The sequence below is a fragment of the Ochotona princeps genome, chromosome 7, assembly GCF_030435755.1.
Source record: "Ochotona princeps isolate mOchPri1 chromosome 7, mOchPri1.hap1, whole genome shotgun sequence".
NCBI classification, from domain to species: Eukaryota; Metazoa; Chordata; class Mammalia; order Lagomorpha; family Ochotonidae; genus Ochotona; species Ochotona princeps.
In genome coordinates, this window is record NC_080838.1 from 53226673 (window position 1) to 53243188 (window position 16516).

Sequence of the window (16516 nt, forward strand, 5' to 3'; positions counted from 1 at the left end):
TATTGTTGGAGTTAAACTCTTCTTTTGAGGTTAAATTCACCAACTCTTCAAACTGAATTTCTCTAAGAACCAAAAATTTAAAAGAATAGTTTTCTAGAATACCTCATGTTTTTCTGGCTTCTAAAATTGACCATGGTTTCAATGATTGCTGATATCTCAAGGTGATGGTTTAAATATTCACTAACAATACTAGCATTAAACAATAATGATATTGACTTTTATATGAAAAGTTCCACACAGATGGGGTACAAGAGTTAAGAGTATCTGATGGATGCTTTTTTTGCTGCTTCTTGCCTGGCTAGGGACTTCTTTCCCACGGCACCCTGCTGTTCCTGGAGTGTGTGCCTCCTTCACACTGACAAATTGAAATCTGCAATGAGAAGAGGGAAGGGCTTCCCATCTTTTCTTCAGAAAAACAAGGAAGCCCCAAGTGAGTGTTTACAGAGCAGTCTCAGGACTAAGCCACAGGGGCCTAATGCTCTCCACTTTGCTGTTGAGAGGATTTTACTTATTTACTTTCAAATTCTTTGTTGCATTTGTGATGGTGAAATTTTCAAGGATACCATATCTGATATGCATAGGAGCATAGCAGTATAAAACATTGAAGCCTTTTTTTTTTTTTTACATTTCTGAACAGTTTTGCTGAACAGACTTCAAAAACAGCATTAATATGGGCCCAGCTCGATAACCCAGTAGCTAAAATCTTCACCTTGCATCCATCAGGATCCTCTATGCCGATTCATGTCCGGCTGCTCCACTTCCCTTCCAGCTCCATGCTTGTGGCCTGGGACAGCAGTCAAGGATAGCCCAAAGCCTTCCATGTGGGAGACCTGGAAGAAGTGCCTGGCTCCTGGCTTTAGACTGGCTCAGCTCTGGCTGTTGTGGCCACTTGGGGAGTAACCCAGTGAATGACAGATCTTTCTCTCTCTGTCTCTGCTTCTCTATGTAAAACTGACTTTCAAATAGAAATAAATATAACTGAAGAAAACTTATATTTCTATGTCTTTTGTATGCCAAAAAAAAAGGCATGTATATGGAACAGCCTAAAAGCTTGGAGTTTGTCATTAGGATTGTCAATCACATAGGAAATATTGTGGATCTGAGAGCAGAGTTAGACTGGGTAGTGGGCAGTTAGGGTATTCTAGGTCCCTAAGTCATCAGTCTTTTCCCTCAAATATAAAAAGGTATTTTCCCCACCATGTCTTGGATTCTCCTGAGACAAGCGCATATTTTAACATATCAAGAACACGCTTCCCCAAGAGACAAGGACGACATTAACATACCAATTCCCCATCTCAAGCCTCAGCCCAATTCCATCTCTGGCATTTGCCAAGGGTGTAGTTTCAGATTGGTCTCTTTATTATTAGAATGGGACCAAGGAAATTGGCTGGTGACACCTTCCCGAGCCTTTTGTCCCAAGGCCAGGGTACCATGGAAATCAGGAATTCTCCTTTGTTTATGGAGAAATATCTTTGAGGTGAACCTTTAAAAGATGCTATCCCCACCATTGATACAGGCATTTCTCTCTTTCCTCCTCCTGCCAAGATGGCAGGATGTGGAGGTGTGGGGGCGGGTTCTGTGTTTTCCCCTGCCACAATGTCAGAGGTCTAGGGTCTTTTTCTCTCTTCCTCCTGCCCCATGGCAGGAGGTCGGGTCCTTTTCATCTCAAAGCACCCTCTCGTCACTAGGATGGGAACCTCCTTTCTCAACGTTTCTAATCAATCTTGCTTTAAAACTAAACTTTGTCCGCACGATAATTCTTCTTTCCTGTGAGACAAGAATTGAGGTTGCTGCCGTACTCAGGGTCGAAAACCCTACAACAGATCTGCTTAATGAAAATAAAGAATCTTGACTTATTCTAGTTTTATTAAGCAAGAGGATGCTTTCTTTCCTATAACACAATCAGAAGGATCAAAGGAAGATTCTTGGAACTCTCTGACAAATTGATTAAATTGCTGGAGGAGAGACATGCAGAAACAATAGCAAGTACAAGGCTGGACCAATGTAACTCAGAAAGCTCTCCCAGCAACACCAGGGCAGTTAGCATTTACCTCCATGCTCTGAGCAAATGGATCCTTTGGATCACACAGTGTTGAAGATATTCGATGGTTGCCACGGAAACATCGTTGACTTATATTCTGTGGGACTGGAAACGTCTGCCTAATAATTGTTAACCTTCCAATTGACCTTCTTACAAGCTCCTGTACATCCATATCATTTATTTCCTGCAGGATAAGAAAGGAAAGAATTGTTAAGTGCTAACAGAACCACAGAATCCATACGTTGCTCTTTGGAAATATGAAGCAACTCTGTCAGCACACTACATTTGCTGAATGCTTTAGGGGATAGCCAACCGGAAACAACAGGTGTTCTTGAAATGATCCTCTCATTTGTAGTTGCCTATGTTTTGAATTAGATACAATAATTCCTAAAAATTAAATGGAGCTACTGACTTAAAGATACTATATTAAAATAAGTTTATAATGAACTCTTCGGGAAAATACAGACATGTTTGAAACACTGAAAAAAGTGGCAAAATATATTTAAAATTCATTCCTTAGGATTTTTTGTGAAATATATAATTTTGTTTTCAAAAATACAATAACACCTTCCAAAGGAATTCCAGGTGATGAAGTCCTTTGTTTATCATGAAAAATGCCTTCACTCAGTTTAAAATACCGTCCTTTTCCTACTGTCTGCATTATTTCACTGACCACCAAAAACTCTGGCGAACAGCTGGTCATTTTCTCATTCTCTGTCATCTACTCACAAAGTAAAGTTAAACAGTGTCCTGTCCACTCCATTTTAAGCCCTAAAATTAACAAGCAGCCTTTTAAAGATAATTAATATTAGCAATGCTATTTAATGTCTTTCAATATTTTTCAAAAAAGCATTTCATAAATTTTATAGCTGGCAACTTTCATTCAAATCTCATTCATACCATACCATACCATACCATACCATTCGTTTCATAATATTAGCTAAGTGATGGTATACATGTGGTTATTTTTTCCTTAGCAGTGCAAAGATTTATCAATATTCTGCCAAGCAGCACCTTCTGAGCTTATATTACCCAATACATCGGAATAAATAAAAATATTAAGAAGTGCCTACTATGTGTTATGCCAAATTCTATATGCAATATTAGTACCTTATCTTCTGCTACAAAATGACATTAATTCAGTTTTATTCTGACTTCATAAAGAAGAAAAAAACAGGAAGATCTCAAGATCTTTTACATTGATAGACGAGATTTTTAAATTACATTAAAAGAGATACACTCTAAAGTTATTAAACATGGAGTGTGTATTTTCCTAGAATTAATTAAATATTTATGATAGAAAGAATTAAGATTATGAAGATACATTGTTTCAATATTGAACAGCCTGATGAGTGTACAAACAATGATAAAAGCATTTATCCTAAGTAAAATGCTGCAGGAGAACTAAACCCCAGACAGGGGGTGGTTACCTTTACTAGGCGCCCGAACTTGACGTTCTCAGGTGCCTAAGCCACCACAGCATATCTGAAGACATGCCACTCTGAACTGAGTCTACTCTGTTCTTTCTTGGAGAAGGGAAAAAAAGTAATTTTCAAGGAGGAAAGAATCTGCCATCCTGAATGAAAGTAACAGACCATCTGTCTTGAAAAATTCACTTGCAATTTTGGTTTTGACACATGATCTCAAAAGCCATTTACAGTGATATGAAAACTTGATCAGGCCATTATTTTATATTTACAGAACTTGACTTCTGCATTTGGATTGGTGTGTTTCCAGAACAGCAGCTGCAACATTATATAAGCTTCATATAAAAGGAGATTCTTTTGATGGAAAAGAAACCCCATAACTAACCCTCTGTATTAAAATGTGAAAGTGTCACAGAATCTTATGGGTGTGTATTCTTTAAATGCTTTGAGCTTTAGGAATAATGTTTGGACCATAAGATCTTTAAAATTATCAACGGAAGAACTAGAACTCTCTTTCTTGAGCTGTCAGTACCACCAATCTGTGTCAAGATACAGAGACATTTTTTGAGATTCTAAGAATTTTCTGAATATGAATTGTAATATTATTTGTCCTTCTAGTAGTTTTTATTTGACCAAGTATATTTAAGAATAGAACTGATAGTTCTATTCTATTCTAAATAGTGTAGTGTATTATACCTGATTCATAAAAAATTACTAAGAATCCAATACAACCAAGAAAACTTTCACTTTGTTCTAGTGGCTTCTTGGGGTGGGGGTGAACTCTGAACTGCATAAGACCGAAAGAAGCAAGAAAGAAGGCTTAAATAGCAGCTGGGGATACAGCTCACTACCGAAATAGCCACTTCCCAGAACAAATCCTTCGGGAGAATTGAATAATTCCCGAATCTGTGCACCTTATCAGCTTGGACTACATAAATAGAATATCATGGAAGGGAAGACTCTCACAACTCATTGACTCTGATGCCAAGCCAGACCATATAAACCATTCCAGAAAAATAGTTATTTCCCCTTTTCTACTTCTCATTCTTTTACCTTTAGCATCTACAACATCTTTAGCTCAAATTACATTTCTAATAAATGCTGATATTAAAACTGTTTTGAATGAAATAATGGTGAGCAAGATGTTCTCCACTCATCTTCTGAATATTAACAGCTAATATTTTAATCCATTGGGATACCTAAGATTGTGAATGATTTTTAAGAAATTTTCATAATGGGACTGAACAAATTACAGCTCAGTAACTTGTTTTTATTTCTGTGCCTTTAGTCTTTATCCATGAGCCATGATGATCTTTATAGTGTGTTCTTGAAGTTTAATGTTAATGTGAAGCAAGTATTCAAACACTATGTTGAAATGTTTTGAATAAAACCAACAGGCTATCTACCAATGGGAAGAGAAACAGAATGGCAAGTTTCTGCTTCACAAATTAATGGTCAGCAGCTTCATTTGTTACTACACTAGAAAAAAATGAAGAACATCTTTCACACATATAGATTTCTAAAATCTCAGGAGAACAAAAACAAAATCTCCCAAATCAATATTTCCTCCTTTAAGGGCAATTATTAGAAGATGAGAATGGATTAATGGATTTTAAAAATATATAGCAAAATCAAACAAGGACATCAAAGGACAAGTTCAGCATTATTAAGCAACCAAGGAGCACATAAAACATGCTGCTTCTTGAAGTACTAAATAGTATATATCTTCCTGTTGAAATTTCCAATTTTGTAAAACTCAAAATACGAGGCCATCTGCTTTAGGGCTCTGAAGGGGTGACAATACTTATATAGAAAGGCAGCTCCATTGATTGCAAAGGGAAGATAAATAACAACACTAAGTACCAACATATGATGGATGGCACGGTATGAGCTGGCACAGCCTCTCATTATAGCACACTCAATGCAAATGAAAAAATACGTTGTTTTTAAGTTTCTGCATCAATTTGTATTGTGATGCACAATGCCAACTTTGATTTATAGTACTTTTCTAAAAAGCTATTGGTGCAATAAGATTAAATAAATGTTTGCAATCCATTTTAAAATTAGTAACAAAATCATAGCTACACAAACCAAACTAGACAGATCCATATTCTCTCTTCTCCTCTCTTTCTTTTCTCTTTTTCATCAAAATGGGCATGCTATTGGGCCTTTTATGTGTTATTTTTAGTTTATTAGCTTCCTAGCAAGTTTCAGAAATCTATATAGTTTTTTCCTTTTTCTGGAAGCTAGAATAAGATATGATCCATCTTAAACACAAGAGTTTGAATTAAAAGTATATGCGAAAAGGATGAGATTCAAGTTTCCTGAGGTTGTGTCAGGGACATGGAGCAGCTGAGTGGACTCATGTGGAAATAAAATTGCTGACCTTGAATATTTTTTTCCTCATGACACATTTTCTTATGGGAGAAAATTTAGAAAATAGGCTCATTGTGTGATTTTGAATCTGGTTCAGATAAAAGTAATAACCAGTGTAAACGGTGAAGGTTGCGAACACTGCATTTCTTCAGCAGCTAGAAAGTATTGGTTTGCCCAGGAGAACTGACATTCTTGTTCCTGAATTAGAAAGACCAGCTGTGAGCGATAAGGGGAAGAGTGGAAGGAGAGATATAAGTGTCATGATGACACGACAGGGCGGGTGAAGCTGTAGTTATGAACGTTTAAAGTAGAAACTCAACTTGGAAGGATTAAGAAAGAATTGCAGCCTTTTCTATACTCTTTTATACTGGTAATACTTAGTGAGTAGATCATCTTGCTTATATAGCTCATTTATTTTGCAACATAGCAGTCCAAATTAGACAGTGGCCATTTACAGGCAGTATTTCTTCGCCTATTATTTTACTGACAAGGTCAACAAATGGGTGCACAGCACTTATGAAAGATATAATCAAATATATTTTCTATTCTTTCTATGTTATTCATTGCTAAGGAGTTACATGTTAACCTATTCAGGCAATACCCATCCTTGTATAATGTTTGTAGGCTGACTTGATTTCTCCCAAAGAACACACTGACTCCTAAACATTGAATAGGAGACTATTGTTCCAGGTAACTTTATTTGGGTTCATATATATATTTTTTAAGATTTAGGTAGGGCTACTGAAGGTGAATTAGGGATTTATAAAAACACTTCTCTATGGGTTTCTTTGACAGTTCAATCAGATAGAAGGGAATAATTATTTCTACATAATGATGCAAATATAAATGTAATTTGATTAATCCATGCATCTAAGAAGCAAGAAGTAACTTTTTTTGCTTATCAGATAAATTGATATGAACAAGTAGGAATATTTAAGCTTACTTCGCATCAAGAAATCTGCATGGTCTATTTCCTATGTAAAATTGGATATGGGATACAAATCAATTGACAAGAAAGAATCTTGATTTTAAAATAAAGTAATCTAAAGCTAAAGACAAAAGCTCGTGGAATAAATTGCAACTGACTTTGAGAAAATATCCAAGATAGAGGACATACTGAGAATTACCAAATGTTACCATGAAAACCACCAAAGCTTCACCCTTGAAGACTTTTAAATCTTATCGTCACCATTCAGAATTGTGTAATATTTGGCTAATTGTGTAATTTTGGTAAACCTCAGTCTTCATACAAAAAAAGAAAAATCCCCAAAGAAATTAAGCAATCTAATGAGAATGTTTACTTGGAGTTTATCGAGGTCCTTTCTCCCTGCCGTGCTTCCTAGTTCTAGCTGAAAATGAGAAGCTTGCAGAACTTCAATGAGAAACAGATCCCATACACACACACATATTGCCTGAATGAAGCTCAAAAAAACCACATCTTAATTTAGTGTGAGAAACACAGTGACAAACCAGACAGCTCTGCAGTTTGACAGATAAAAAAAAAATTGTCAGAGCTTTCCACTGCCTCTTCTCTGAGTTAAAAAAACTTCCATCAGTGAATGGGGATTAGGTGAAAAACTGAAAGTGATACTTGCTTTTCTGTAGTAGGAGAAATAATCTCTTAACCTCTATGGACCTCATTCTAGTATTTCTTAGAATAATGTTTATCATTTAACAAAATAAGAAGAAAAAATTAAATGTGAACCTTCCGGTGGCATGGTCACTATCGCAGTCCAACTTGGCTATCAATGATCAGGCCCTATGTTAAGAGCTTTATTTTAGAGTTTATTTAATTTTTATTATGAACCTATAAAGTAAGTGTAATATTATACTACACAAAAAATTCATAGAGACACAGGAAGATGATAAATCCATGGCACACAGCTAATGAATTTTAGAGCCGGGACGAATTATATTTTGCAGACTGTGAAACCAGAAACTTAACACCTAAATACTATCTCATTATAAAATAAATTGTTCTATACTTCTATTGTTGCTATCGACAGAAAACTACATTATATTTATTCTTAAATAAAGGTTTTCATCAGACACTTCATCTTGTTAAGGGCAAATTCACATGATCACCTTATTTATTCATGACTGATTTACTCATCATCTCTGAGATGAAGGTGATAATGGCATAATATATTTCACAGGGCTGTTGGATTGTTAAGATTGTTAAACATTGTTCATTTTACATTTTTACCTCTGTGGAAAACAAAGACTTTCACAAAGAATTGGACAACTCTATGGATTTCAAAACATTCGTATTTCTTTATGGAAAGAGGAAAATATTGGTTATCTATTCATATTCACATGATGAGCCATTTAATTCTCCTGTAGATTGGGGTAGATATAAAAGTTCTAGAAACAACATTAAAATATAAATGGAACACAAGCACTCCACTGGGAGGAAGTCACTTTGCTTACAAAGAAGAACTATACATTTTATAAAGATGATCTTCCTAAGCAGGCAGTGTGTGCCAACAGCAAAAGTTAAAAGACACTCAGTGGGGAACACTTTCTCCACTGACTTTATTCACATAAAGCCCTTTATCATCTTTTAAAAGTGCTCATTCTATTTTTATTTATCAGCATTCACTCAGTATGCTAAAAGTTTACTTCATGTTCTGCTTCTGTTTAGAAATCCAAGGTCATATGAAATGCTGTGACTATATATATATCATAAAAGAAAGGAGTTGACAATATGGCTTAGTCGGCTTTACCTCATTTATAATGATCCAGTGACAGTCAAAAGCAACCAAATTAGTCTCCACAACCTAGAAGAGAAAAGAAACCAGCTATCAGAAGGCATTCATCATGAAAATGGACATACTTGGCAAAGCTGAAAAAAAAATCACAATTTACAAAGGTCTTTGTTATTCAACATGGGAAACATTAGCAAAAATATTTTAAAAATATTTGTGTTTGACATGTAGACGTATTGCAGATTTAGTAACTGAATTTTAAAATATGTCAGAAGTCTAGAAAAGCATGGATTTCGACTGAAAATAATTATTCATGAAAATAATTCTCTTATAATTTAACTGAGAATCAAGCTCCAAACTTAACTAACATTCCCTGTTTCAAATAACTTTGATGTCTTTTCTATTAAATGCACAATAAATATCTAAGTACAAACATTTATATTGCCTGACTCTAAACTAACATCCTTATCTTTTGTGACTTCCCTATGTATAAGTTACTTACTGTTTTGATGAAACCCTTATGTGTTCCTCTAAAAAAAGTAGTTCTAATTCTTTTTTTTTTTTTAAGTTTTTTTATTATTATTGGAAAGCCGGATATACAGAGAGGAGGAGAGACAGAGAGGAAGATCTTCCATCTGATGTTTCACTCTCCAAGTGAGCCGGGAACCAGGAACCTCTTCCAGGTCTCCCACGCAGGTGCAGGGTCCCAAAGCACTGGGCCGTCCTCAACTGCTTTCCCAGGCCACAAGCAGGGAGCTGGATGGGAAGTGGAGCTGCCGGGATTAGAACCGGCACCCATATGGGATCCCGGGGTGTTCAAGGCGAGGACTTTAGCTGCTAGGCCACGCCGCCGGACTCAAGTAGTTCTAATTCTTTTTTTTTTTTAATTATTTATTATTTAACTTCATTAATTACATTGTATTATGTGACACAGTTACATAGATACTTGGGTTCTCCCCACCCTTCCCCATACCCTCCCACCATGGTGGATTCCTCCACCTTGTTGCATAACCATCGCTCAAGTTCAGTTGAGATTCCCCCATTGCAAGCGTAGTTCTAATTCTAAAACCATCGGAATATAAAGGCTGGGTGGGTGTTTGACCTAGAGATAAAGAAGTCAGGTTGGGTTATGGCATCCCACATGGCAGTGCCTGAATTCTAGTCCCAGCGCCATGCTTAATTCCAGCTTCCTCCTAACACATGCCCCAGGAGGGAGCAAGCAGGGCTTCAAGTAGTCGGGTCCCTGCCTCCCACAAGGGAGCCCCACCCTGAGTTCACAGCTCTCAGCTTCCTCCTGGTCTACCCCAGGCCCTGGCAGGTATTTGGGGATTTAACCAGCAAATACGGTATCTGTCTGCCTCTTCAATAAGTAAATCCATATATAATTTTAAAAGTACTAAAGACAAGGGATTTTTTTTTAAAGATTTATTCATTTTTTAATTTTTTTTTAATTTTTATTACAAAGTCAGATATACTGAGAGGAGGAGAGATAGAGAGGAAGTAGAGCTGCCGGGATTAGAACCAGCAGCCATATGGGATCAAGGCAGGGACCTTAGCCACTAGGCCACACTGCCGAGCCTGACAAGGGATGTTTTATTAGCAGTATTACATGGCCTAGCTGTTTTGCTAGTTTTCAGTTGGCTAATAAAATGAAAAAGATTACAATATATTAAAAGGCAAAGCATAGAATGCAAGTAGCAATACTGGCTTACTGATACTCAATAGATTTATTTGAAATGATCCATGCTTGTGAGGCCAAAAACATGAAGCTACAGGAATGTGTGAGTGTATGTGTGTGTGTGTGATGTGTACAGGGAAGCAGCTTTTGCATGAACATTTCTGTTCCCTCAAATCTTGCCATTCATGTTCTTGGATATGTTATATTGAGATTGCTCTCCAAGAAATTATTGCTACTTTTAGAAATAATATTCAAAGACTGGGATTCCAATGAAAATGACTTGTAATAATTAGCAAGGAGTTGTTAAAAGTGTGAATTGCATTTGGATTATTCTTCATCCTACTGAGAAATGTCTACTGTGCAATTGGATATGTGCCTTTTGTCATTTAAAGTTTTTTGATAGTATATAAATATTTGTAGAATATATGCTTTATTATGAAATGTTGGTTTATTTCATTTCCTCTTATTAATTTATTTTATTGGAAAGGCAGATATTCAGAAAGAAGGAGAGACAGAAAGATCTTTTGTTCTCTGGGTCACTCCCCAAGTGGCTGCAACAGTTGGAGCTGAGCTGATCTGAAGCTGGGTACGAGCAGCCAGGAGCTTCTTACAGATCTCCCACATGGGTGCAGGGTCCCAAAGCTTTGGACCATCCTTCACTGCCCTCCCTGGCCACAAAAAGGGAGCTGAACGGGATGTGGCACCCAGATGGGATCCTGGCAGATGCAAGAAGAGGACTTAGCCACTAGGCTATCGTTCTGGGCCCTAAAATTTTGGTTTAAGTTCTATACTACCACTACATCAGTCATTGTTCCCCGTGAATTGCTGAAGCCTAGGATAATGCATCACCAGAGAAGTGATAACATGGTATCTGTTTTTATTATCATCTTTTTTTTGCAGAACCTACATTCTGAACCTGTAAGTGAAACAATGCAGAAAATGTAACCCATCACAACTTGGGGTTTTAAGAAAAGCATCACTTTATTTTTTGCCTTCTGATTGTTCCATTCTATTAACAATAAAAAGCATTAGAAAATAAGTGGAAGCTTCATTAAAATGTAAAAGAATACAACCTGATATTTGGATATCAAGAAAGCCTGCTGGATTAAAGTGGAGAAAAAGATGCGCATATGAAAAAAACAATTAAAATATGGAAATTGAGAGAATTCAGAGAAAAGGGTAGTGCAAACCAAAGAATGGGAAGTACAAACTGGAAGTACATCTGAAACGATGTTATTAGCAGAAAGAAAAAGATGTCCCAATTTAGCTTAAATTGGTCTCATTTAGGTAATGTGTACCATGTGGTTAGAGTAAGCAAAATTTAAGCTGCAAGAATTCCGCATTATCCATAGAAAGTGTTAAAGGAGTAAGTAATTTTGTGCAACAGCATTTAGAAACTAAATAGAAGGTTAAGAGCTACAGAGTGACATTGCGATAATTTGTTTAGAAGATGAAACATACCTGCCACTCAGGCTTTTTGTGGCTGAAAGAAACTTGTAGGCAAACGTATGACTCAGTCTTGGGTATTAGCTTGAAACTGAATCTTACATTTTGGTGAAAAAAGGCAATTAGTCCATCGAAGGCTGTGATTTGCACTCACTGCACAATCCTTCCCTGCTTTGGTTTAGTCATGAATATTGAAGCATAAGATAGTTTGTAAGCGTAAATTTGAAAATCTAAAAATTAGTAGCACACTAATGCAGATAATTAAACCATATACAGATATATAGATGTGTATATGAGTATATAAGTATATATATATATATATACACATATATGAAATTTCATTTTCTAAACCTGGGATTCCTCTTCACAGTGGGCTCCAGTACCTGTGACCCCAATATGAATAAGAAGATATTGACTCATTTGTCTTGATCGCATTTATAAAGAGTTTATTGGAGTTTATCAGGCTTTCGAACTAAGTTTCTGATCTGTTTTTACTATTAGATCGACTATTCAAAAATCATTAGTAGGAAAGCTTTCTTCCGATGAGGTAACCCCCCATGCACAAGTGAATCAGTGTAAAGTTTATTAGCAATAAGATATCAACAGTCTTACAGTTTGGATTCACCTCAAATTTTACATAAACTCAAAGATTCATCTAGTAGTAGCGATTCTACTAGGCTGCATTTCAGGGGGTTGGCCTGCAAAACCATGTGATGGAGTCCTAGCCAAGAGAATGGGAACCCTGCACCCGATTGCGATGTCATGCCCACAGGCACACTGACTGGCACAACAGCACCAGTGCATGTCACAGAACTCTCTAACCCTATCTCTGCTGTGGCTCTCGCTGACAGCATCTAAACCTCCATGGTATCAAGAGAGCATGGTATCCCAGGTAGGTAAACGTTAGCTGATGTTGTAAGAAGGAACCAAGAAAATAACGTGCAGTGGAAGAAGAACACAAATCCTAAAAGCAGGACCCAGCTTCTCATTTGTTTCCCTTATTGTGCTTTGTCCAAAGGAATTCACTGACCTGGAGGGGCACTTCGGCTGGTCCAGATCACGGGGCTGAAGCAGTCATTTGCTGCTCCGACAAGAACCTTGGGGGTCAGTACCATCTGGAGGGGCTTAGGGGATTGCAGATTCAGAGATTCACCCACAGACTTTCTCAGAAGAAGCAGGGAGGAGGTGAGAAGAAAAGGGGGTCTCTAAGTCTAGACCGTAAACACCCCTTCCTGAACACACACTGCACTCACTGCACTTTGCTGAGACACCCACCTGCTCTGTCAGGTGTAGGAAATTCTGTCCCATCCTTTTTTTTTCCCTCAATAAGTTTTGCTAAAATTGCCTTGCAGTCTGCTGGTTCATAAACCATATTCTTCACTGATAGAGAAAGTTCCCTGGGTTCGAATTGGCAGTAATAGTTACATTGTGGGACCACGTGGGAGAATGATTTAGCCCATCTCACCTAATACGAGAGATTTTTATCAGTCTCAGCAAGGTACCTTTTCTAATCATAATAAACTTTGATAAACATATTTACTGGAGTGATTTTTGAGTCTGATTTTATAAAGGAATCATTTCAAACTCATAGTTTTATTTTATCTTTTTATGAATATGGAATAATCAGGAATGTCTTTTATAGGAACATTGTTCTTTGGGAGAAAAAAGCAGATTTTTTTAGAATGGTACTTAAGAATGAAAACACAGACCTTTCTGTGCCTGTGTGAGGGTAACTCCGGGACCACTGTCTTTCTGCGTCCCCGTGCAGAGTGGCCTGCAGCCTTTCTGCACACTTGTGGAGGGCACAGGGCCTGGGGGTGGGGCAGGGGATGAAGCTGGCAGGGCCTGCGGGGGGGGGGGGGACCTGACTTCTCCCACATTCTTGGTCTGGGCACGGTGGGAGAGGGGAGAGACCTAGGTGAGCATGCTGACCTGGTGTGCTGGTAGACCAGGCTTGAAAACTTTAATCAGGACTGGGTCTTAGGTGTGTGGAGGGGTAGGGTCCCTGGCCAGCACATGTGACAGGAGCTTGGGACCCTGGTGGGCAGGCAGAGCTCTGGGCTAGCATGTCACCCTACCCAAAGTTCGGGATTTGGAAGGCTGAGGAATCCAGGTGCTCCCAAGTGCAGGGACTGTGGATTGATCAGGTGATGGGGCCAGGGGGATGTGGGAGGGAGGACCACTGAGGGAGTGCGGTGCAAGTGAGGAGCGACTTCTTGAGGGACATCAAAAAGACCACTGTACTTGAAAGTAAGCAAGGGGGATGAGACTGAGGGGTTTGGAGGCGGTAGCTGGAAGATCTTGATGGGTCAGACTGATGCACTGACCCAAGTGGGAGACCTGAGCTGGGTTAGTTAGCATAGATCACTGCCAGTCACCACTCACCAATGCATTAAAGCTAGGACTTGTCTAGATCACAGTACTCACCAGTGAGTCAGAACAGGGGATGAATCATGTCTGGATGGGCCATGACACTGACCAGCACATGAGAGAATCAGCTCTTGGGATTTAGATTCTATGGGGGACATGTGGGCCCACCACTGTGGAACTGCAATTTCAGCTGGTTTGCTTCAGAGCTGGTAATAGTGCTGCATTAAGCTAGGCACAATTTGGGAACCCTCTGACACTCCTGGGTCCTGGGGTGGGCCTGGTGGCAGTCTGGGCTGGTCCAGGCTGCAGCACCTGCAGACATGCCCAAGAATGGGGTGTGCAGTGGCTAGGCCACAACAGCTCATACAAAGGCTGGGATGGAGGGAGTAAACTACACAGGATGGGATCTTAGCATCACTGGCACATGCAAGATCTGCATCTGGGGGTGGACCTGGTGGTGGGACTTTGGAAAATTCCATGGTGGGCCATAGCTCCCACTTCTGAGCATGTGGTACAGGCCTGGGTGTTGGTCAGGCTGAGCATGGTAACTCCACCTGTCTGCAACTGTGTGGGTTGGATCTGAAGGGGAGTGGACCAGACAGGGCCAGGCCAACCTTAGCTGGAAGCCATGTACAGGAGCCAGGCAGAGTGTTCAGGAGCCGGGCTGGAGTGCAGATCAGGCTGGACTAGGCTATGACACCTACCTGTTTGCATGAGCCAGGGATGAAAGCAAACTGGGCAGCACTAAGCTGCAGCACCCACCAATGAGAGTTAGGATGGGGGTGGGCCAGGTTAGGGCGGGCTGCAGCATCTGATGGCAAAGGCCAAGACAGGGGATGGGTTATGCTGAGCTGAGTTAGAACAACCACTGGCGTGTAGCTGAAAACAGGCCTGGTTGAGGAGCTAAGGGGATGCCCCAGGTGGTTTATCTATAAGCCAGAGTATATGCAGGCTGGTTGGGCTTTGCAGCATCAGCTGGAAGGTGCTGGCACTGGGGGCAAATCCTGCCAAGCTAGATGACAGAAGCACTTGCAGAGTACAAGATCCAGGATTGGGAGTGGGTCCAGGAGGAAAATGGTGGTTATCTCTCTGATGGGTAGCAACTCCAACTGGTGAGCATTGAGAACCAAGGCTGGGGGTAGGCCTGACTAGACCGGTGGTGGCACCCACTGGCATGAGTGTGGGCTGATAGTGGGTTCGGTTTGGCTGAGCTAGGCTTCAATGCCCATTGATGTGTATGAGAGCTGAATGGGATGTGGGACAGATTGGGGCGGTTCTACTGAGCATACTGGCAAGCACAGGAACCAGGGCCATCCCCAGTGTGGGTTACTGGGGGTTGCTCTGACAAGGCTGCAGTTCTCAGTGGTGTACATGAGGGACGAATGTGTGGTTGGCAGGGTTGGCCTGGACCATAGCATCATCCACTGGGTTATGTAAGAGGCAGGGTTAGAGACAGAACCGACCCAGCAATTGCAACTACTGGTGTGTATAGGCTGAAGTGGGGGACGGAGCGAGCTGGACTCCTACTGAGAGGCACACAGCAGTCAGGTCTTAGATTGCATCAGACCAGGTTTCGTTGGGGATTTCCCCCAAACTGAACCACTGCACTCAGAACTCCAACCATGGGCAGAATTGTAAAACCTGTGGTCTGACCATGGAGGGCATGCATCAGAACTGGGTCTCCTTAGTGGCTTAGATGGAGTAACAGACAGCATACCCAGATGCACATGGAAGATATGGCAGACCACTGAATGCTGCAGAAGACAACCGGTACCATAGCAGAGGAGGGAAGGAAGACAGGACAAATTGGTCAACTACCCCAGCCAAGCATTGACAGCAAATGTCTGGGAGAATGGAGACTCCATGTCAGCCCATGGACCTTGGGAGAATTTCCTCATCCTTGGGTCGGCGAGATGGACAGCATTTCAGAATTATTGATACCACTTAAGCAGAACCCTCAGGGGCCCAGAACAGTGACTTAGTGGCTAAAGTCCTCGCCTTGAACGCCCCGGGATCCCATATGGGAACCGGTTCTAATTCCGGCAGCTCCACTTCCCATCCAGCTCCCTGCTTGTGGCCTGGGAAAGCAGTCGAGGACGGCCCAATGCATTGGGACCCTGCACCTGCATGGGAGACCTGGAGGAGGTTCCTGGCTCCTGGCTTCGGATCGGCACAGCACCGGCCGTGGCGGTCACTTGGGAGTGAATCATTGGATGGAAGATCTTCCTCTCTGTCTCTCCTCCTCTCTGTATATCAGCCTTTCCAATAAAAATAAATAAATCTTTAAGAAGAACCCTCAGAACGTGTTCCACATCGGGGACCGTGGGATGCCATTGGGCAGCTCTTCCCCGTCCCTGGATACTGAGGCAGTTGCAAAGTTGAGGGAGGTTTTCCCCTCATGTTCCCCCCTCTCCCTAGATACAGGAAGAAGAAAAGGAGAATTTGGAAACAATGTTCTTATTCTCTTTCC

At 40.2% G+C, this 16516-nt stretch overlaps 1 protein-coding gene across 2 annotated transcripts in view; it reads right to left on the reverse strand.

The window, feature by feature from the left end:
• The window catches only part of GRID2 (glutamate ionotropic receptor delta type subunit 2), a 1304007-nt gene that overhangs the window by 558412 nt on the left and 729079 nt on the right, over window positions 1-16516 (reverse strand). For both annotated transcript variants that reach the window (XM_058667042.1, XM_004590568.4), the window contains exons 5-6: window positions 8571-8624; window positions 2052-2225 (exon numbers count right to left, since the gene is read on the reverse strand). In XM_058667042.1, the coding sequence (XP_058523025.1) occupies window positions 2052-2225; window positions 8571-8624 (228 nt within the window). The remainder of the gene's footprint in view (window positions 1-2051; window positions 2226-8570; window positions 8625-16516) is intronic.